The 24625-nt window shown below is 44.0% G+C and overlaps 1 protein-coding gene across 1 annotated transcript in view; it reads right to left on the bottom strand.

Moving 5' to 3' along the window:
- The window catches only part of LOC126458820 (esterase FE4-like), a 223891-nt gene that overhangs the window by 132402 nt on the left and 66864 nt on the right, over nucleotides 1-24625 (bottom strand). The window contains exon 3 of the mRNA XM_050095822.1: nucleotides 9469-9694. Within this exon, the coding sequence (XP_049951779.1) occupies nucleotides 9469-9694 (226 nt within the window). The remainder of the gene's footprint in view (nucleotides 1-9468; nucleotides 9695-24625) is intronic.

Genomic DNA, 24625 nt, shown 5'->3' with positions numbered 1-24625 from the left:
CAATCCATACAGTGATGGGGAACTAATACATATGAGCACAAAGAAGTTACCCTTGCTTTATCAGCAATCGTTGGTTGGCAGAGCAGGAGACAATATACAAGCATTTAAAGGGATGTTAAGAGAACTTGAGTTCACGAAGAAACAATGAGCAGTGAGAGAAACCAATGGTAGGGGGAATGGAAATGAGCGTTTGGCGTCATTGGCCGGGAGGCCCCTCGCGGGGCAGGTCCGGCCGCCATATCGCAGGTCTTATTACATTCGGCGCCACATTGGGCGACCTGCACGCCGGATGGGGATGAAATGATGATGAACACAACACAACACCCAGTCCCTGAGCGGAGAAAATCTCCGACCCAGCCGGGAATCGAACCCGGGCCCAGAGGACGGCAATCCGTCACGCTGACCACTCAGCTACTGGGGCGGACGGTAGGGGGAATAATAGCAACCGATTGGCCTTTAATACTGCTTACAAGGGCAGTAGTAATGTTGGGAAAGGTAATCGTTTTGGGAAGAATAGTAATCGCCCATGAGATAATTATAGCTATGGTTTTGGCAACTCGTAGACGTCAAACAATAAATATGGTTTTGGTGAGCCGCGGAATTACAATAATGGCTTTGGTTACAGGAACTATGGTGGTAATTATAATTCGCGATATGATCACCATGCAAGCGAAGCAGGAAGGTTTAGAGGTTTAAAGGTTTACCACCGCGAAACCCAAATTATTTTGGTGGAACTGGAATGCCTATAACGCATAAAGGTTGGGACAATCAGACCTCAGCAGGACAACACACGTGAGATGAACCGGTGCAGGAAGTCGAGTTGAGGCCAGCAAATCCTGGTAAAAAACTGAATTGACGAGATGAACGGTACGGAGACCAGTCACAAGAGATTCAATCCCCAAATGAAGTTGATTTTATAATTAAATGTGTAAACAGACTACGCTTTGATCAACAAGATTCTGAAGTATGTTTAGAGGGTTATCAGATACAAATACCAGCATTCTGGCAGACAAATGACTGGGAATCGTCCGATGGTGAGGAACAAGGGTTGTCAACGGATAATGTATGTAGCTGTACAAAAACAGATGGAGACTAAATGATGGAGGATGTAGTTTATTTATACAAAACCAAGAGAGAAATGGTATGCCAAGAGGATAATGCAGCATTGGCAATACCGTTATTGATACCCAAGTCAGATGATACATATAGGAAAATAATTAAGTTCCCAACAGTACCCAGAGTACATTAACATATAGAAAAATTGGCACTGAGCAATTTGAATACTGCAGCGTTAAAGAGAAAGAACCAAGCGGACAAAACGGCAGCCTCACGAGTATTTTCGCAAGGACAAAAAGTACTTGTGAAAAACCACCATCTCTCTAGCAAGAAAAGAGCATCAAAGCTATAAGTTCTTTTTGGTATATAAAAGCGTTCTGGAGTAAGTAAACTGGTTAATGATAATGCAGTCGAATTGGTTAACCCAAAAACAGGAAAATCATTGGGCTTGCACCATGTGAGTTACCTGAAATTGTATAAAGGATAAAACAGCACATATTAACTCGACAAGAAATATTAGTTGTATCATATATCTAGATTCCAATAAGAGTAAAATCTAGAAGTCAAAGAGCAGGGAAGCTAAGAAAATGCATACAAATAAAAAATTTTAATTTGTACTTATCTCAATAAAGTAAATTAGTTAAGTTTCTCAGTATATCAAAAGGATACTCGTGAAGCAAGAACAATAAAGTAAGATAAAAAATTTCTGCAAAAGAAATGTGTTATGGGGAAAGAGTGGAAAGCAAGGAGAAAGATGAAGATTAGCACGTGGATAGTTTGAGGAAATAGTAGTAGTATGTAGTAGTAGTAGTAGTAGTAGTAGTAGTAGTAGTAAAATGTAGTGTGAAGTAGAAAGAAATAGATTTTTTTGTGGATGAAAGGAAGCCAAGAATACAGAAGGAAGTAACGAATTAGGTAAGAAGGAAATATTCATTTGTGGTTTGTTCCATCACGGACAGTGAACATAAGTTGAGGAAGTATTTTGGGGGGGAAATGAGAAGCATCTATGATTTGTAGTGTGAAGTAGAAAGAAATTGATTTTTTTGTGGATGAAAGGAAGCCAAGAATACAGAAGGAAGTACCAATTTAGGTAAGAAGGAAATATTCATTTGTGGTTTGTTTCATCACGGACAGTGAACATAAGTTGAAGAAGTATTTTGGGAGGAAAATGAGAAGCATCTATGATTTGTGGGAGGTACCACAAATTGCTATAAAAAGGAGATGTTAGGGAAATAGATATAAAAGAATTTTAGGAGATAAGAGAGGGAATTGAATTAGTAAGGAAAGCAAAAAACATGTTATTTCTTGAAAGGATGTGGACAGAGGGATGTGAGTTTAACACAGAGATGATTTCAATAAGGAAGAGTATGATAAGGGGTATAGTAATACAAATGTTCACTGTTTAGAAGAAGGAGATACGGAAAACTACAATTAAGAAAAGTACAAGCGCTAAAATCATGGAATTGGACAGTTTAAAAAAGGAAACAAGAAATAGAGAAATATTGTATTATGAAGTTCTGTTATAGCTTATGTCAAAAAGCAAAGATTGCAGAGAAAAAGAGAACAGACCTACTAATACACTAACCATCATCACCATCAATTTTCCTCTTACTATTTATTGTGAAGAAGATGAGGAAACCAAAAGCTTTATATTAATTGGAAAAAAAATGTACATATAGAATGGGGATAGATGTTGACCTTGTTAAAAAAGATGTAGAGTTATGAAGAGTATAATAAGGAGAATCCTATGTATAGTTTAAATACGGAATTTTATAAAGTCTCTTAGTAGTTTAGTGTTTGTGAAGCTTGTAAAGTATCTTAAGGGAGAAAGGGTAAGTAGTAATAGCATGTAAATTAGAGAAATCTGGAGATGTAAGATGGATGAAAGTGTGTACAATTTTGTATTATACGTGACGTCATCAAGCACGATGCTAAGTAGTAATAGCATGTAAATTAGAGAAATCTGGAGATGTAAGATGGATGAAAGTGTGTACAATTTTGTATTATACGTGACGTCATCAAGCACGATGCATCATCATTGTGGTCAGATAGGAAGCAGAACTGAGTAGAACGGTTAGGTATGAGAGTAAGGAACATTGAGTGTATGTGCCTGGTATGTCATCTTTCGAGATAATGAAAGGAAGTGCCTGGGTGGAAGCAACAGTCCAAGAGGATGACACCTCTGGTGAAAAGTATGGGGATCTATGAGGAATCCGGGATACAGTCAACATGTGCCATGAGGCGATCTTTGTTCACGTGAAAGTCACAAGCGATCTTCAGAACAATAGTTTTGATAAAGTGCTTGATCCTTGGCACTTCTGTCGCAAACTGTTTAGAGCAGCGTAAGGAGATGCGGTGTCTGTCCACCAAATCGGAATGGAGGCAGACATGTTACATGTAGAATGAACGAATGTTTGAATTCAACGGAAGAAGAAGAGACACATTTCTGTAACCCAAGACAGAATGGCTGAAACTATTGTCATACCATACGGAATCCAGCAACTGTGAAACATTCCCTGAACACTCTGGGAGTAAGCAAGAGAACAATGGAATACTGTCCAGTCTGTTCTGAAGAACAACCTGATACAATAAAGGATGCACGACGATTTGAAAGAAAATACCATAAGGACAGATTATACAAAAACGATTTTAAGCAGGGGCTCAGGAGCTCCGACAGGCACTGGTGCAAGAATGGGAGGCTATACCTCAGCAGCTGCTCCACCACCTGATCCAGAGTATGCCAACCCGTTGTGCGGCCTGTGTACGTGTGCATGGCGATCATATCCCATATTGATGTCGGGGTACAAGCGCAGGAAACAGTGGCGTTTTGTAGCACATGTGTTTCGGGACGGTTTTCGCAACTTATCACCAATACAGTGTACTGTGTCGTGTGTGTTTCCTATGTGCCTATGCTATTAGCGCCAGTTTTGTGTAGTGCCACGTTGTGCGTCTCCACATTCTGCAATTATCCTTAATTTATGAGAATGAGTGTATTTCTCTTGTATACTATGAATGAATTGTGGAGTTTTTATTAATATTCCTCTGTTATTATTTCACAGAAATGGCAGGCAAATCCTTAATCTTTAAAAACAAATGGAGGATCGTACTTCATTGCTACATCACATGGTACGAATATTTCCACACTAGTGTTGGTGGTATTCCGGAGGACAACGGATGTCCGGCGACGACAGCCGTGTAGACCAGGTGGGGGCGGGTCTTGCACACTGCACGTCCACTCACAACCCAACCTACAAAACACGACATCAGGACATGACCGCCTCAGCAATGCTGTACCAGTTCTTATGCCATGTGTTTGTTGCATTGATGTTGAAAATCTCGATAAAAGAAAGCAATAATGAACAAACAAGACTTTTTTGTATGACTGTATACAGAACTCTGGACTAATAGTAATAATACATAAATATTGGTTTCATTACACGTTGTAACAGGTTAAAAGTAATTTTAAATATCCGCCAATCGTACGGTTTAAGAAAGTCGCAAGATGGTGTAAACCGTTGAACTGAAGACTATTTTATTCAAAATGGCTTTGCATCCACGCTGCCATGGGGGAAGACATTTTTTCGTGAGGGTGTCCTACTGACACTGCTAAACAGCCAACCTAAAGCCAGGGTGTCTCCCCTACCCAAACAAATAAAAAGCTACGGGAACAGTTAGTAAGCCTTCGTGGCAAAGATGACTGCAGGAACTACATTTTAGCTGTGGCGTCATCCGACCGTGTCCCCGGTAACACAATAACTCTGACGGAAAAATACTGTTTGGCCCTACTCTGAAGCAGTGTCTCGTTGATGCAGTTTGTTTCTGAGGTCATTCGTAAGAATTGCCGCCATCTTTGCTTGACATGTACTGATCTCCGTTACTTGGGAGTCAGCTATGTTTAAGAGTCGTACCAGTAGGAATCCGGTAGTGCCATTAGAGAATGCACGCGCCTGCCGCTATAGCCGAATTTACGCGAGGACGTAGTTTGCCCTTCGAACCGACTGCACAAAGCACATCGATGGTACTTGGATAAGAGACGCCGCGCGTACCGCCCTTTGCATTCGAATCTCGTTTCTCTCTATGTCGACACAATCTCCCGTCTTCCTATCGAGGTAGATTCACCCGTTTTTCCTAGTTAGGGCTCTCTAGGGGCTGTACACATGTGCTTGGTTTGATATCGTACGATTCCGCTCTTACGGAAACAGCAGATCATCTGGTACGTCACGGCGCAGCACAGGTCTTAGCACCAGCTTTGGAGGAAAGGTGCAGCAGGCGTGGTATAATCAGGACATTGACGATAATGTGGGCTGACGTGTACTAAGTTACCATTAACGGAGTGTGGGAGAGAAAGTCTGCTTGGATGCTTTGCACAGATGATTTTGGAACAGACAGGAGACGTTTCTGGCTTCTTAGGATGTGAGTAAGGGTACTAAAACTTTAGGATTCAATTTAGTAAGAATTTATTCCTCTACAATTCACCCTTATTCGGAGAGGTATCTTGTGGTGGCTTTATATCTGTGCAGATTGGTGAGTTCACGCTACCACTCTATATGTTAGTCCTTTCCAGCAACTCGTGGCTCTTGATTTCTATCTTTTGCTATCACAAAGAACTACCCTACGTGCATCCTATTCCAATAATACACAATCAAATACTTTAACCACATAGCTTGTTACTCTTTGTAGTCTGACACACAGCACAATATGACCTGTTACTCGTTGCTGCTACCAGAGACAATTTCTACAGAGCTTGTTGTTTTGTAACGGGGAGAAAACTCAAGTTAATAACTGTTGCTGCATGCTTATCGCAATCTCTGTTGTCCTCCCTCGAATGTGTACAGACTCACCGTAGTTTTTACTGCACTAGCATCAAAATATTACACTCTAGCGACTGTTCCCGACGATTCAGCTGTTGTACTGCTCCTAGCTGCTTTCTGGTAATCACTGTCTTGGCCTCCTGCACTGGTCGTTCATAAACTGCTTTTTTTCGGAGGCTTCTGAGAGACTCTTTCTTAGAGACGTTTTCCCAGACTCTTCCGAAGGTGTTCCTAAAGTTTTCTACCAGAAAGTTCTCGAACACTGTGGCATTGTACCAGTGTCACGTCAGTATCCGAGGCGCCTAGCCATTGCAGCACCGCCGCTTCTTCAGCACGTTGTCAACAAGTCTGACTTTATACGGAGCGCTGGCCCACTTTCTGATGCCCGCCTGACACCATTCCTTGTGCATTGCTTTAAATATTACTCTTTCCTCGGAGCCATCTCATTTCTTTAATTAATAAAATTCGATAGCCACGACACGTAAGCTACCTTTTATTTACACGCGATGATTTTTTCCGTCGTGTAGAAACTCCAGAGACTCATCGATGAGGGGATAAGGAACAAAAAAGGTCTAATGAAACTATGTATGGAAACGCATGGTTTCCATGCTAGAGACCAAGAGACTGTGGCCTAATATGCGCTGTACCATGCAGCCACAGTTGCAGTATGCGTGGTTTCCTCCTAGAGGGTGGTACTGTTCCTCATACGTCATGCCTTAGCGCGCTCTCCTGCCATAGCAATCGGTAATGTTATGTCCGATTTACTTCTCTTGCTAACTCACCTTGTAATGGATGTGATACAGCGTTGTACACAATGGTTCCGTATTCGAATCGAGAGCTTGCCGATATGATGTTTACTTACAGAAAGGCAAATGGCAAACGGACGGCGGGCAGTAAAGTTGTATCAGGAGACCTATCCCTGCCGACAGCAACCCCAGCATTCAATGTTTGCAACAGTGTATCGCTGTTTGCCTGGACAGGGTCGTCTCAAAAAGCAGGAAATCATGAAGGACGTACCAGAAATGTTCGGACACCAAACTTGGAGAAAATGTGACTGAAAGTACCAGGCAGTTGGCCCGCCAGTATAGGGTAAGCTAAACGATTGTGTGGAACATTCTCCGTGACAACTGCTACTACCCTTATGACTTATAGAGTGTGCAGCTCTTACTACCGACAGTCTTTGCACATCGGGAGCAGTTTCGTCACTGATTTCTTCACTAGACAACCACGATTCCGGGATTTGTGTCATCCATCCCATTCACAGATGAGGCCATCTTTAGATGGAGTGATATCTTGAACTTTCACAACAGTCATCTGTGGGATAGCATGCAGAAACCCCATGGTATGGTGACGACGAAGCACCAGCACCGGTACAGCCGAAACGTGTGGGCCGGAATAATTGGCCACCCTGTTTTGGGACCAGTCTTCCTCCCACTTCTCTTTACAGGCCGGACCTATGGGCGTTGCTTGCGGGTGACTTTGCCTGCCCTGCTGGAGGAAGTGCCACTGATGATTCGAAGGGCTATGTGGCTGCTACATGATGGTGTTCCAGCCATCTTTGCCGTTAATGTCCGGAAGCATCTCAGCCGTATCTTCGCTGGTCGATGGATCGGACGAGGAAGTCGCCGAATCACAACTCGTGCGAATTCTGGTCATGGATTTATCTGAAAATTATCGAGTATGGAGAGCCCACTCCAGATGTGGAGACTCTGGAGCAGCGTATTCGTGCTGCCTTAACACTGTTCGGATGCAGCCCGGCTGATATGGAAGTGTGAAACAGAACACGCTACGGGAAGTACACGCATTCGTTGAGGCAGATGGTGTAATATTAGCATCTGTTTCGATAGCTTAAATAACTTACATTCGCTAATCTAACCATGCAGACTGATAAAAGCCATACAATTTGTGTAAAAATTTCTTAGATCGTCGCTGAGCAGCGACCATCTGATATTTCAAAGAATACCTTACGCGCCACGGCGCGCAATACGAATTGTTCATAAATTGTATCGATAGAGATATTTTGTGTTTCTTATTTTTTGACAACTGAAGAATTCTAATCCTCTTCTATTACCACATTCGTGATATTTTTTAAAGACGGCGGTCCGCAACCACTAATTAGTTATTATAAAATATTACTATTGTTCAGTGCTATGTAAGAATTTACGTGTGCATCTAAGATGAAATATCGAAGATGTTAAAGGACTTTATTTAAGGAAACAGCCAGAAAGATAGAAAGTTGAAATTGTACGGAGCCTATTGTTAGCAATACTGACTAAGGTAATTAAATAAGTTATTGTGTTCTCAAATGCAGTAGTGCCTGCTTATTAAAGTATTTCTATGCTATCCATCTCCTATTAATAGCAGCAGAAATAACGGTGTTTTTATAGTTTTCATATAGCTACTAGGGACCGACTGCATGTCGGCAAACGTCGTAGTTAAGGCAGAAGGCGCATAGCTATTTACCTTGTTTGTGATTTAAATCCAACTTCTTTTAATGTGTGGTGTAGTATAGCAAAGAAAATTTCCAGCTCTGTCTGGTCCCTTAGGTTTCTCTGTTCGTAGTTGCTATGTCTCATATTCATGATCACGAAACAAATAAACTAAGTGGCAGTGCGAACCCTGTTCTTGATCTTGAGAACGCTACGCCTTCTGCAAACGATTTCAGGTGAAATATAAACTATCACTTACAGTACTTAAGTTTTTTGAAAAGTCTTTGCTCTTCCGGCCAAGAAGTGGTGCAAAACTCACAACAGATTTCTGAATCTTCACAAGAGAATAATAATTTGCTCAAAATATAAATATCTTTAGAAATAGAAAAAAACACCACAATGGAAACCTTTTTCAACACATACTGTAACTGTGGCTGCATGGTACAGCGCATATTAGACCGCAGTCTCTGTAACAACGTATGATCTCTAGCATGGATACCATGCATTTTCGGACATAAGTTCATTAGACCTTTTTTGTTGTGTATACTCCCATCGATCAGTTCCTAGAATTTGTACACAGTTGAAAAACACACCCCGTGTAGGCGAAGCGGTGCCATTTAATTCAAAAATAGTTCAAATGGCTCCGAGCACTATGGGACTTAACATCTGTGGTCATCAGTACCCTAGAACTTAGAACTACTTAAAGCTAACTAACATAAGGACATCATACACATCCATGCCTGAGGCAGGATTCGAACCTGCGACCGTAGCGGTCACGCGGTTCCAGACTGTAGCACCTAGAACCGCACGGGCACACCGGCCGGCCACCATTTAATTAATTCGCCATCTAATTTGGCTAACTCTCAGAAAAAAGCTATTGAGATTCACTACTTCTTGTTGAATATTCATTCGACAAAACAACTAATAGGACGCCACAACTTGATGTTCCGTGAAGGTTCGTAATTGGCACAGGAGGATACCAAAGTACAAAGCAGTTGGCCTGGGACAATATCATATGGAGACAGCAATGGTGTCACGAACTTGCCACCAGGCAGAATACCTTATCATAATGAAAAGTTCAAGACTACCCCTCTCCCGTTTTCCCCGCACACCGCCACACAACTTCGACAGTCATCAATGCCGTTGCCTTACCATTGGTTCACAGCGCTGACCCAGCGATCCGGTACAACTTGGTCTGCGGCCGTGGGTGTGCAGGCCGTGGGGGACAGCTGCCTGGTTCCGTGAAGCGCGGGGACTTTTGTGTGGTGCGTGGGCGCGGAGAGCGCGGCGCCGTGACGCCGTGACGGCCGCCTCCGGCGATAATCTGCCGGCCATAACTTTTACGGCGCGTCCGCCTTATAAGACGGCCCCCGCTGGCCGCCGGTTTGCCCGCAGACCCTGCTGCGGGGCGGCAGCCGTAAAGCGACTATTACAGATACCGGCGTTCGCCCCTTTACTGCGTAATAATCTACAAGTCCACGTTCCGGAAACTTCAGCTGTATGTCTTACTGCTCGACCCGGAAAAACTTAAGAACGGGACAAATTATTATCATCCGAGGGCCGTTAAATATCCTGCTGTAATCCGGGCGACGCAGACAGACGTTAGGACCTGATAGGTCAGAATAAAACACCACAGACGACCTAGTTATTAGAGGCACAAGTTGCTAGAAATACAGGGTGACCATAAAGCCTGCTGTGGCCTTCTCCACCAGACATCACGGCGCCTAGGGTACCAGCAACCAAGCTGACAGCCTGCAGCCGCGGGTTGCCAGCGTTGCGGGGACACCGAAGCACTCACTACACAACCGACAGTCAATATTGATGAACGGCCGCAGCAACAACCACAACAACACCACAGCAAAGACACCAGCGGCCACCAGGGGCCACTACCGACCCACATAAACATAAGGAAGAGGTCGCTGCAGATCCCAGAACTATTTTCACACATGGGAGGCTCTCGGCCACACATGGGAGGATCTCATTGCTACACTCCGCACAAAACGCAACACCGCTCCTGGTCACGATCGTGTCACCTACCGTCACCTTCGTGAAGCTCCTGTCTCTTTCCTCTCCACCCTGGCCAGGCTCTACAATGTAGTCCTGTCCACCGGTTACTATCCCGACCTGTGGAAAACCTCCCGTATCCTGATGTTCCTTAAACCTGGTAAACCGCCGTCCGCCGTCTCCTCCTACCGTCCCATCAGCCCTACCTCGGTCTTCAGCAAGGTCCTGGAATCTATCCTCAACCAGCATCTCCACCAGCACCGCCTCCTTCCCGTTACCCAGTGTGGCTTTCGGTCGTCCTTCTCTTCCGACGACGTTCTCCTTCACCTCACCATCTCCTTTCCGAACAGCTTAATTCCCGTCGCTCCGCAATCTTCCTCTCCCTGGACCTCGAACGTGCTTATGACCGCGTATGGCATTCTGGTCTCCTCTTCAAGCTCCAAACCTTCGCCCTTCCCATTAACTACGTCCGTCTGATCGGCTCCTTTCCCTCCCATCGTCCTTCCTACGTCACCACCCATAACACGGATTCCTACACCTTTTTCCCCTCCGCCGGTGTGTCCCAAGGCTCCGTCCTCTCCCCCCCTTCTGTACCTTTTGTATACGGCGGACATGCCGCCGCCGTCACACCCCGTCCACCTTCTCCAGTTTGCCGATGACACCGCCTTCCTTGCCCTTGCCCCCACCCTGCGGCGCTCCCAACACCTTCTCCTGCCCCATCTTGACCTGTTCACCGCTTGGTGCAACCAGTGGTTGCTCAAGGTCGATCCCTCCAAAACCCAGGCGATCATTGTAGGCAAAACCACCCCTTCCTTTCGCCTCCTTGATTTCTATCTCACCATCTATGGCCGTCCTATCGCCCTCACCCCCACCCTTAAGTACCTTGGCGTCGCCTTAGACCGTCGCCTCTCCTGGACCCCACATCTCCAGACAATCCAAGCCAAGGCACACTCCCGACTCTGTTTCCTCAAGCTCCTCTCCGGCCATAGGTGGGGTCTGGACCCCTCCACCATACTCCACACCTATAAATCACTCATCCTCCCTATCCTTTGTTACGCCCATCCGGCCTGGATCTCCGCCCCCTCCCCCTACCTTTTATCAATCCCTTCAAATCCTCGAACGCCATGCTCTCCGCCTGGCATATTGCATCCGTCTCCCCTCCCCCATGCGGATCCTGTATGATCTCATTCCCCCACCTCCTCCTTTTCCTTGAAAGGATATGGATCCTGTACACTTCCCATAAACTCGATCCTCCTCATCAGCTTGTCTCACCCATCCTCTCCCACCCCCACTCGCTGCCGCGCTTGTATTCCCATGTCCCATCCGGTCTCCATCTCTCCACCCTCCTTACCCTCTCCCAAGGTGCCTTCCGCCTGCTCCCCCTCCCTGATGACGTCCTCCTCCCCTCCATCTATCCCTCCTATCAACTTTGATCCTCCCCCCACTTCCTGTGTCTTTTCCTTTAGGCACCCTCCCTCCCTTCTCTCTCCTTTTCCCCCCATCCCCCTTCCTCCACCCCTCTTCCCCCGGGCTTCCCCTCCCCCTTCCTCTCTTCCCCCTATCTCCCCTGCCCGTGGCATCTCTGCTCTCCCCTCTCCCTCTCCCCCCCCCCCCCCCCCCCCTCCACCTCTCTTGGCAGGTCCCCGAACTCGTACACGCTTAGTGAACATTCGCGCGCCGGAGATCAACGCCTCGTGTTTATGTGTGTGCCGTCGTTTTGTGCTTAAGTGGTTCAGTGTTATTCGTTTTGTGCACCTACGTTCGCATGTGACAATTTTCGTCTATGTATGTGCCCAAGTGTCTTAACAAATTTTGTCTTGGACTCTACGCCCGTGAACGGCTCCATGTATTTTAAAAAGTGTTTGTCTCCGTTTATATGTCCACCATGTTTTTCTCTAATTGTCTTCATTTGTCTCTTTTGTGTTTCTCTATGGCCAAAGAGCGGTGTAGTATGCTGCTGCTGGCCTGCCTGTAAACAGGTTTAAAAACACACATGGGCAGTTCATCGACCGCCAGCAGACTTGGATAGCTGCCGCCCCGGCAGCCCGGCTTGGATCTTCTCGCTGATCTCAGGAAGAGGCTTGGTATATCGGAGAAGTCTCTGGCGGAGACTAGGAGGAAATTATTTCAGTTGTTTTCTATCTTATTCTTGTATGTAGTTGTGATTAGAAGACGGATCACTGTTTTGTGTTGGTGTTATACTAGGAGAATTTGTTTTGGGTAACTGAACAGTCCAATAAATTGTTTTCGGACTTTAATCGTTAGTTTCTTCTGCTTACGCAGATATATCAAAGCCCTTCCCTGATTACATGTATTTCAATGTAACTATCCTAGATATACGTATGCAATTTATTGCAAATGGTAGGTTAACTCGTAGAACTGCTTATGAATACACTTCCACATTTGCTACGTTTGTTGCCCGAAGAACATTTATGATCTAGGCCTTACTCCATTTCTCTACAATGCCCTTTCCAAAATCCTCTTACGTCAGCACCTCTACAGGATCTCGTATTTGTGTCGTGTGAGTCTCGACATCAACAACTGGTGAACCCAGTGCTGTATCATTAACGTAATGACGTATATATACAGGGTGGTCCATTGATCGTGACCGGGCCACGAAATAAGCGTCAAATGAAAAAACTACGAAGAACGAAACTTGTCTAGCTTGAAGGGGGAAACCAGATTGCGCTATGCCTGGTCCGCTAGATGGCGCTGCCATAGGTCAAACAGATATCAAATGCGTTTTGAAAAATAGGAACCCCCATTTTTTATTACATATTCGTGTAGTTCGTCAAGAAATATGAATGTTTTAGTTGGACCACTTTTTTCGCTTTGTGATAGATGGCGCTGTAATACAAACATATTGCTCAGAATGTCAGACGAACACTGGGTAACAGGTAGGTTTTTTAAATTAAAATACAGAACGTAGGTACGTTTGAACATTTTATTTCGGTTGTTCCAATGTGATACATGTACCTTTGTGAACTTATCATTTCTGAGAACGCATGCTGTTACAGCGTGATTACCTGTAAATACAATGCAATAAATGCTCAAGATGATGTCCCTCAACCTCATTGCATTTGGCAATTCGTGTAACGACATTCCTCTCAACAGCGAGTAGTTCGCCTTCCGCAATGTTCGCACGTGCATTGACAATGCGCTGACCCATGTTGTCAGGCGTTGTCGGTGGATCACGATAGCAAATATCCTTCAACTTTCCACACAGCAAGAAATCCGGGGACGTCAGATCCGGTGAAGGTGCGGGCCATGGTATGGTGCTTCGACGACCAATCCACTGTCATGAAATATGCCATTCAATACCGCTTCAACCGCAAGCGAGCTATGTGCCGCACATCCATCATGTTTTGCAAGTACTTCGCCAGTTTGTCATGCAGAGAAATATCTTGTAGTAACATCGCTAGAACATTACGTAGGAAATCAGCATACATTGCACCATTTAGATTGCCATCGATAAAATGGGGGCTAGTTATCCTTCCTCCCATAATGCCGCACCATACATTAACCCGTCAAGGTCGCTGATGTTCCACTTGTCGCAGCCATCGTGGATTTTCCGTTGCCCAATAGTGCATATTATACCGCTTTACGTTACCGTTGTTGGTGAATGACGCTTCGCCGCTAAACAGAACGCGTGCAAAAAATCTGTCATCGTCCCGTAATTTCTCTTGTGCCCAGTAACAGAACTGTACACTAAGTTCGAAGTCGTCGCCATGCAATTCCTGGTGCATAGAAATACGGTACGGGAGCAATCGATGTTGATGTAGCCTTCTCAACACCGTCGTTTTTGAGATTCCCGATTCTCGCGCAATTTGTCTGCTACTGATGTGCGGATTAGCCGTGACAGCAACTAAAACACCTACTTGGGGACCACCATTTGTTGCAGGTCGTGGTTGACGTTTGACATGTGGCTGAACACTTCCTGTTTCCTTAAATAACGTAACTACCCGGCGAACGGTCCGGACACTTGGATGATGTTGTCCAGGATACCGAACAGCAAATACGGCACACTCCCGTTGGGCACTTTGATCACAATAGTCATACATCAACACGATATCGACCTTTTCCGCAATTGGTCAATGGTCCATTTTAACACGGGTAATGTATCACGAAGCAAATGCTGTCCGCAGTGGCGGAATGTTACGTGATATCACGTACTTATACGTTTGTGACTATTACAGCGCCATGTATCATAAAGCGAAAAAAGTGGTCCAACTAAGACTTTCATATTTTTTTTACGTACTACACGAATATGTAATTAAAAGTGGGGGTTCCTATTTAAAAAAACGCAGTTGATATCCGTTTTGACCTCAGCGCCATCTAGCCGGCCAACCATAGCGCCATCTGGTTTCCCCCTTCAAGCTGGACGAGTTTCGTTCTTTGTAGTTTTTAGTTTGATGCTTATTTCATGAGATATTTGGCCCGGTCACTATCAATGGACCACCCTGTATATCAAAAAGAGTTTTGCATCACGTAGGTTCTGCGAGTTCCGGAACCTGTATAGAAAACTGGAACAGAGCTCAATATAAACATCATTTCTACGCTTTTTATTGCATGTTGTACTACCATACTGCGAGACCTTCAGAGCCGGTGGTCCAGATTGCTGTACACACCGGTACCTCTAATACCCAGTAGCATGTTCTCTTGCATTGATGCATGCCTGTATTCATCGTGGCATACTATCCGCAAGTTCATCAAGGCACTGTTGGTCCAGATTGTCTCACTCCTCAACGACGATTCGTCATCCTCCCACGAGAGGATCCACATGTTTACTGTAGCTACTTTACTCGCTTGGGGAGAAGTCGGCATGGACGCTTTAGCATTTAATAGCTACGTTATTTCTGTGTTAAATATTCATTTTGGGAGTTCGAGCGTACAGTAAACGGCAGTGGTGCGTTGGTAAACGATACTTCACTCGCAGGAGAGTATCCACAGGTTTGATGTTGCTACGTTACTCGCTTGGGGAGAAGTCGGCTTGGACGCTTTAGTACTAAATAGAGACGTTATTTCTGTGTAAAATCTTCAATTTACGGGTTCGAAGGATACAGCAAACTGGCAGAGGTGCATCGGTAAACGATACTTGACTCAAAGGAGAAGATCCACAGGGGAGAAGTCGGCATAGACGCTTTAGTATTTAATAGCGACGTTATTTCCGTGTTAAATCCTCATTTTGGGGGTTCAAGGGATACAATAAACTGGTAGAGGTGAATCGGTAAACGATAGTTGACTTCCAGGAGAGGATCCACAGGTTTACTGTTGCTACATTACACGGGACAAGTTGGCGTAGACGCTTTAGTATTTAGTAGCGACTTTATTTCTGTGTTAAAACTTCATTTTGGGGGTTCGAGGGAAACAGCAAACTGCCAGAGGTGCATCTTTAATCGATACTTGACTCCCAGGAGAGGATATACAAGTTTACTGTAGTATTTAATAGTGACACAGTGTTAATTCGTGTATCTGATGGTGCAAGGGCTACAGTAAAATGGCAGTGGTGCAGCAGAAAATGGTTACTTGACTCCCTGGAGAAGGTCCATATGTCATCCATATCCGCGTTTCTCTCTCGGGGAGAAGTCTCAATGGATTCTTTAGTATTTAATAGCGATGACATTTTTGTGTTAATTCGTCAATGTGAGTGTGCGAGAGTACAGTAAACTGGTAGTGGTGCATCGGAAAAAAGTTGAATGACTACCAGGAAAATATCCGTACCTTGACCGTAGCTGCATTACCCGCTTGCGAAGAAGTTAGCATGGACCTTTTAGTATTTAATAGCGACGCATTTTGTGTGTTAAATATTCAATGTGGGGGTGCAAGGCATACAGTAAACCAGCAGTGGTGCATGGGAAAAAAGGTACTTGAATCCTAAAATAAAATCCATACGTTGACCGTAGCCGCGTTACTCGCTTAGGCAGAAGTCGTCATGGATCCTTTAGTACTTAACAACGACGCAATTTCTGTGATAAGTCGTCAATGTGTGGGTGTGAGGGATACAGTACACTGGCAGTGGTGCGTCGGAAAAGAGATATTTGACTCCCAGGAGAAGATCGATACGTTGACCGTAGGTGCGTTTCTCGCTTCGTGTGTAATTGGCACGGATCCTTTAGTGTTTAATAGGGACGCAATTTTTCGTTAATTCGTTAATGTGAAGGTGTGAGGGATACATTAAATGGGCAGTGTTACAATGGAAGTAAGATACTTGACTCCCAGGAGTGGATCCACACGTTGAGTGTAGCCGTGTTACTCACTTGAGGAGAAGTCGGCATGGGTCCTGTAGTATTTGATAGTCACCTAATGTCTGTGTTAAATCAGCAATATGAGGGTGCGAGGGTGACAGTAATCAGGCAGTGGTTCATCGGACAAAAGGTTCTTGACTCCCAGGAGAAGAGCCATACGTTGACCGCAGCCGCGTTGCGCGCTTGGGGAGAAATCGGCGTGGATCCTGCAGGGGCGCAACTTCCGTGTTAAATCGTCGGTGTTGCACCTCTGGGTACAACCATGTTTCCGCGGACAACCGTCAACTTTTTTCATGAAGATATTGACTGTGTTGCTTCACTATGCGATATACGTATCAACAGTAATGGCGATTTCTCTTGTAATAATAAACACTTTACTTTTTCCCGTTTGTCCCGTTTTCATTTGATATGCGACAGCGTATTGACGTGATCGCACTTAGCGTGATTTATAAATTGCGGCTAGATCGGCCGCGTCACAGTGTACTGAATGATTAAGTTTCATATAAGAAACTGCAAAAATATGAACAAGAATGGTCATGGTTTCGATTCATATGCAACGTTACATTAATTTTTACCAGATAATATGTTCAGTTTTCGAAGGATGTACAACTGCGATTATTATTATGCTTCAATGTCGCTTCAGTGGGTAGATCACATAACTAATGAGGAGGTACTGAATTAATTGGGGATAAGAGGAGTTCGTGGCACAACTTGCTAGAAAAAGGGATCGGTTGGTAGGACACGTTCTGAGGCATCAAGGGATCACCAATTTCTACATCCACATCCATACTCCGCAAGCCACCTGACGGTATGTGGCGGAGGGTACCTTGAGTACCTCTATCGGTTCTGCCTTCTATTCCAGTCTCGTATTGTTCGTGGAAAGAAGGATTGTCGGTATGTCTCTGTGTGGACTCTAATCTCTCTGATTTTATCCTCATGGTCTCTTCGCGGGATATACGTAGGAGGGAGCAATATACTGCTTGATTCCTCGGTGAAGGTATGTTCTCGAAACTTCAACAAAAGCCTGTACCGAGCTACTGAGCGTCTCACCTGCAGAGTCTTCCACTGGAGTTTATCCATCATCTCCGTAACGCTTTTGCTATTACTAAATGATCCTGTAACGAAGTGCACTGCTCTCCGTTGGATCTTCTCTATGTCTTCTATCAACCCTACCTGGTACGGATCCCACGCTGCTGAACAGTATTCAAGCAGTGGGCGAACAAGCGTACTGTAACCTATTTCCTTTGTTTTCGGATTGCATTTTCTTAGGATTCTTCCAATGAATCTCAGTCTGGCATCTGCTTTACCGACGATCAACTTTATATGATCATTCCATTTTAAATCACTCCTAATGCGTACTCCTAGATAATTTATGGAATTAACTACTTCCAAATGCTGACCTGCTATATTGTAGCTAAATGATGAGGGATCTTTCTTTCTATGTATTCGCAGCACATTACACTTGTCTACATTGAGATTCAATTGCCATTCCCTGCACCATGCGTCAATTCGCTGCAGATCCTCCTGCATTGCAGTACAATTTTCAATTGTTACAACCTCTCAATATACCACAGCATCATCCGCAAAAAGCCTCAGTGAACTTCCGATGTCATCCACAAGGTCATTTATGTATATTGTGAATAGCAACGGTCCTACGACACTCCCCTGCGGCACACCTGAAATCGCTCTTACTTCGGAAGACTTCTCTCCATTGAGAATTTAGTATTGGAGGGCAGCGTGGAGGGTAAAAATCGTAGAGGGAGACCGAGAGATGAATACACTAAGCAGATTCAGAAGGATGTAGGTTGCAGTGGGTACTGGGATGGTTCAAATGGCTCTGAGCACTATGGAACTTAACATCTATGGTCATCAGTCCCCTAGAACTTAGAACTACTTAAACCTAACTAACCTAAGGACATCACACACATCCATGCCCGAGGCAGGATTCGAACCTGCGACCGTAGCAGTCGCGCGGCTCCGGACTGAACACCTAGAACCGCTAGACCACCGCGGCCGGCTGGGTACTGGGAGATGAAGAAGCTTGCACAGGATAGAGCAGCAAGGAGAGCTGCATCAAACCAGTCTCAGCACTGAAGACCACAACAACAACAACAACAATGTCGCCTGAGCGACGACTCTCAGAAAGAGTGAAATAAGTGAGATCCCTTTTTATGCTTCTTTAAAGTTATAAAAGCTGATGCTATTTCAAAATATATAGAATTTTGTTGACTAGATTCCCGCCATCTATGACTTCTCGGCGACTTTACAACTTCATATCCTCTGGAACAAAATAGACAGATAATTTGCTTAGAATACGCGAAGTGAGTGGGCTCACCAAGAGTCTGTCTCAGAGCCGTAGTGTGGGAACGTTGGGTTATAGTTCAGGATAACCAGACTGTAATCTACGTCGTGGTTTACTGGCCGGGGCGTGCTACTACAGTTCCGATAGTGAGACTGGTACTGATACGTGTTGTAGCAGCATACGTGTTCCACATTTTCATCCTGAGTGAGTCGAGTCGAGTACGTATGCTTTTTGCATTGAAGAAGCAATGTTTGGTGCGTCAGACATGTAAATATATGACATGAATTATTGTGAACTTAATAAATTTTTCGCGAGCTTCTAGTTGCGTCTAGTATTCAGATTGCAGTATGCCGCAGTAGTCCCCCGTAATTGTCATATTGCTCCAACCAACGACAGTGTTATTGACTATGGAGCTGTGCTACCTTCCGCGAGCTCACGGCCATATAAGCCATTACTTCTGTTTCACGTGAGCTGTGCGTGCTGTAATGCGGGAATAGCTCTACATTGCAGCAACTGCCTCTCGTTCGCCATCCTCGCTAGGGTCTTTATCTGCCATTTCACATGCTGTAGCTCGTGTAATCAAGCTACCTCAGAACCCGTCAGCCCTCTGGTTTTCCGACAGTTTACTTTTATCAACTGCGTCTGTTTTTTGTGGGTAGTCTACAGTGTCTAATCAATATAATGTGGTTGTGGTATAGAATAAGCACAACGTCGTATTTCACAACACCACTTAATCCTTTACAGATGGGCAAGTAATTACGCAAAATGGATGCCCCAACATTGGCGTCCTGTGTTGTTTATGGATGAAACTCGGATGAGGTTTGCACCCTGATAACAGCAGACGATCCGGTAACATTGAACACCTCCATATGTACAACAAGGTGGCGGTGGAGAGATGTTCTGGGGAAGCATTAAGTGGGGCCACGATACGCCTCTTGTTGTTGTTGGGGGCAGTCTTACTGCTCTGCCGAACGGAGACGAGACTCTGATATCAATACTGGGACTGTATCGCCAACATTTTTGTGAAAATTTCATCTTGATGGATGGTAACGCACGTGCTCATCGTGTTTTTCACGTGAACATGCTCCTTCAGCGTGGTAGGATCGCCAGAATGGAATGGCCTGCCTATTCCTCGGACATGGAAGCTTTGAACACACATGATTTACGCGACTAAAGCAGGATCACCATTGACCAGTGTCTACATTTGGACCGAGGCTGGCATGATGATTTTACGTAGCAGTGGCATGCCACGACAGATTCAAGCCTGTATCCGAAGAAGAAGACGTTCGACAGCGTATTGACGTTGTTCAGAATTGTGAAAAGTCCACCATGGGAAACAGACCGTTTTGTCGTTACACAAATGTTTTTTTTTTTCGATTTTGTGACCTGGATACATGGCAAACTCGTATATCCATGCCCCAGAATTTCTGTTTTCTGTGAGCTGAATTTCGAAATAAAGGATAGATGCAAAACTTTTGTTGACGTGTGTATATTGATAAACGGCACAGTGCACGGTGCATGATTCCAGTTGCAGGTTGCCTACCTAATGGTTTTCAGGCGAAACGTTTATTATATTTTCAGTATTTCATATAATTTTTGAGGAAATTTAAAAATTTAAAATGATATCAAAAACTACTCACTAAAAGCAATAATCTTACGTCAAAGGTTTAACAGAATATGCCAAGGATTAAGATTATAAACTGTGATATATTATGAGGCAGCGTAACACAAGGCGTGGAAAGTACTAAGACCATATTCATCCAGTATTTGACAATACTAGAACTTAGCAACTTGCAACAAACTTTACACATAACATCAAACGTTTTGGAAACTTTTTCAAGCTGACACTCCCCTACAAAAGAATGAATGGAAAACGATTTATCGCTTACTTCATTCTTGTTCTGCATGCAGTAGAACATGGCACCAGGCATGAAATTTTAATTTCTTTCTTTCTTACTACTTAACTCCGCTAGCAGCACATTTTGTAGACAATATCGACATGTACCACTTAATGAGCCTACAAAAACTATACCATTGCATGACACGCAGTTAAGGAGATGTGACGTTTTATAGATGAGATTTCGATTGTTTAAAGAAATGGGATTGGAGGCTTTACTGGTAGAACTGAGGGAGTAGCCAGTGGAGGAAGTCATTGGAAGACGATCCATCGGGGACAGAGGTTAGAATTTAACGTCACTCTGGGGACGATGTCATTGGATAAGGAACAGAAGGGCGGTTTGGGGAAGGAAATCATCTGTGTTATTTGAAGGGCTAAATCCTAGAATTCATCTTAGTCGATTTAGAAAATGCATAGAAAACATAAATGTGGGTTGTCGGAAAAGGACTTTAAGAACTCTTTTTCACAGTGTGAGTCCAAAATCTTATCATTACTCCATCTTGCTTGGGGATTCAGACAGATAGAGTTGTTGTCCATGCAACTCGTTGGTGGCTGCCGGCTGCGCCCTGCAGCAGTGGTGTAACATCGAGATCGATATCCTCAGATATTGCATAAAAACCGCATTATGATTTTTGAAGTGTTCCTGGATCAGACAATCATAAAAGTTTTGAAGTGTAGCCAGGAAATGTGCATATATAATGAATATCAGAACACATGCCATGCTGACACCTTAGAGATATGTATGGAAGTAGTATTCAGCGTAAATAATCTCTAAGATCTCTTCTTCTGTTTCTCCCAACTCCATACTGATACACATCAGTAGCTATATCAGTGGTTTCCCTGGGGAGTACAGAGAAGACAAGGTGCTTGTTCGTGTATACATAACACTCTGTCGTGTATTGGTGAACTAAATCGAATTATTTGTTGAAAGCTTTGTACAGAAAAAAAATTGTTATTTGGACTATATGAGATCTATATTTCACTATCTGACAAAAGTGGCATTACCAGTTATTCATTTTACTAATTTTCTGTTGGAAAAGAATAAAAAGTTAACTATGTTTGTAATTTAATGCGAAAAAATTTCATTTCCATGTATTCGTGAAAACAATTTTGAAATTATGAAACAGTAGTACAAAAAAATACGAGAGTTGATCCAGAAGTAAGTTCCCCTTCAATTTTGCAAATAGGTAACATCGGTTATTCTCATAGAAATTTGCATCATTGGAAATAAGAAACTTATCTCTATTTTCCTACATAATCGCCATCTTTTTCAATGCATTTTTCTAGGCGGTGCTCCAATTACTGTATCCCAATGTCGAACTCCGCTGCCAACCCGTTGAGGAAGCGTTTCATTTCTTCTTTGACTTCATCGTTGCTCGGGAAGCGTTGGCCATCCAAGTGTTCATTTAGCTTGGGGAACAAGGATAATCGGTGCGAGGTCCGGACTGTAATGTGGGTGGGGCACGAGAGTCCAACCAAAGTTTGTCAAAAGTTTCTGGGTTTGGCGGGAGACGTGAGGTAGCGTTATACTGAAGCACTGTTAGACCTTCTGTCAGTCGTGTTCTCCGGCGGCTCTGGATGGCTCGTCTGAATTTTTTTAGTGTTTCACATTAACTTTCTGATTGTTATTCCGTATTCCACGAAATAGATCACCAATAGCCCTTTACGACCCCAAAACACAGTAGCCATGACTTTGCCAGCAGAAGGAATTTGTTTGAACTTCTCTGCGACTGGTAACCCGGATTGACACCATTGTTTGGATTTTTCTTTCGTTTCGAGAGTGAAATGAAAGACGCACATTTCGTTTCTCGTAACAATAGAGTCCAACAATCATTCTGTATCTTCTTCACACTTCTGAAGAAGCTGATGAGCCCAGTGAAGGCGCTCCTCGTCATGCTCCGCTGTCATCAGACACGGTACCAACCGATCGCGACACTTGTGATTCCCAGGTTCTTGTGCCAACCTTCCAGGAATCCGAGCAACAATTTCACTTACGGTGATCCTATTGCTTTGAACCAATTCGCATCTCGTTAACCGCCTCATAAACTGAAAGTCTTCCACTCCTTCCTTCATAGCGGACCTCCTTCCGACCGGCACTAAACTCTCTGCACCATTTTTGGATGTGTTGAACGGGCATACACTTCTCGCCACACCCTTTTGTCAACTGACGATGAATACTCACGGGTGCAGTCCCTCTCGTGTGCAAAAACCGAACTATCAACAACGGGCACCTCCATCGCGGACGACTGCTGAGCCAACACTGAGCGGCTCTGTGGATCTTGGAGCTGGCCGAAACAGAGGGGAGCGGGGGAACGGCTGCGTACAGCGGTGTTGGCCGATTTCGCCTAGCACCTTCCCGTGCAGCTGGCCCTGTTTGGGAACCTTACTTCTGGATCAACCATCATGTGCTCAATGTAGAAATGTATAAGTACAGTATCCAAATTTAAAAAAAAAGGGACATGGTGTGCAAAATACAAATTTTCTATAATGTTGATTAAATTCAGAATTTGACTATAAACGATATTTATAGCTACAAGTCTACAACTCAAGTTTAAAAATGTCTCTATGGCAATACCGCTTCATAGCTCTTTATATCGCTATCGTTTTCGCCTACAGACTTTTACCCTTCACAGCTGAAAGCTCTCAATAGCTCTGCCAGGTGTCAGGGATTTCTTTAAGTTGACTCGACTGTATGAGAGTAGTGAAGAACAAATATATTAAAAATTCAACACGATGAAGAGTTTTTCATGCATCTCAATGACTATGACGTCTTGTCTCTTGAACTACATGTTGTACGATCACATATTTGTGTACGCATATTCAGTAGTATAAGACGATAGATCAGTTTGGATTCAGTAGACTTTTGACAAAGTTGATTGGAATACTCTCAAATTCTGAAGGCAGCAGGGGTAAAATACAGGTAGCGATAGGCTATTTACAATTTGTACAGAAACAACACGGCAGTTATAACAGTCGAGGGACATGAAAGGGAGGCACTGGTTGGGAAGGTAGTGAGACAGGGTTGTAGCCTCTCCTCGATGTTATTTAATCTGTATATTGAGCAAGCAGTGAAGGAAACGAAATAAAATTCGGAGTAGGTATTAAAATCCACGGAGAAAAAATAAAAACTTTGAGGTTTGCCGATGACATTGTAATTCTGTCAGAGACAGCAAAAGCCTTGGAAGAGCAGTTGAACGAAATGGATAGTGTCTTGAAAGGAGGATATAAGATGAACATCAACAAAAGCAAAACGAGGGTAATGGAATGTAGTCGAATTAAGACGGGTGATGCTGAGGGAATTAGATTAGGAAATGAGACACTTAAAGTAGTAAAGGAGTTTTGTTATGTGGGGAGCAAAATAACTGATGATGGTCGAAGTAGAGATGATATAAAATATAGACTGGCAATAGCAAGGAATGCGTTTCTGAAGAAGAGAAATTTGTTAACATCGAGTATAGATTTAAGTGTCAGGAAGTCGTTTATGAAAGTATTTGTATGGAACGTAGCTATGAATGGAAGTGAAACATGGACAATAAATAGTTTGGACAAGAAGAGAATAGAAGCTTTCGAAATGTGGTGCTACAGAAGAATGCTGAAGATCAGATGGGTAGATCATATAACTAATGAGGAGGTATTGAATAGAACTGGGGAGAAGAGAAGTTTGTGGCACAACTTGACTAGAAGAAGGGATCGGTTGTTAGGACATGTTTGAGGCATCAAGGGATCACCAAATTAGTATTCGAGGGAAGCGTGGAGGGTAAAAATCGTAGAGGGAGACCAAGAGATGAATACACTAAACAGATTCAGAAGGATGTAGGTTGCAGTAGGTACTGGGAGATGAAGAAACTTGCACAGGATAGAGTAGCATGGAGAGCTGCATC

Source organism: Schistocerca serialis, chromosome 1 (genome assembly GCF_023864345.2).
Source record: "Schistocerca serialis cubense isolate TAMUIC-IGC-003099 chromosome 1, iqSchSeri2.2, whole genome shotgun sequence".
Classification (NCBI taxonomy): domain Eukaryota; kingdom Metazoa; phylum Arthropoda; class Insecta; order Orthoptera; family Acrididae; genus Schistocerca; species Schistocerca serialis.
Note: the sequence above shows the minus strand (reverse complement) of the source record. Positions and strands in the feature narration are given on the sequence as shown.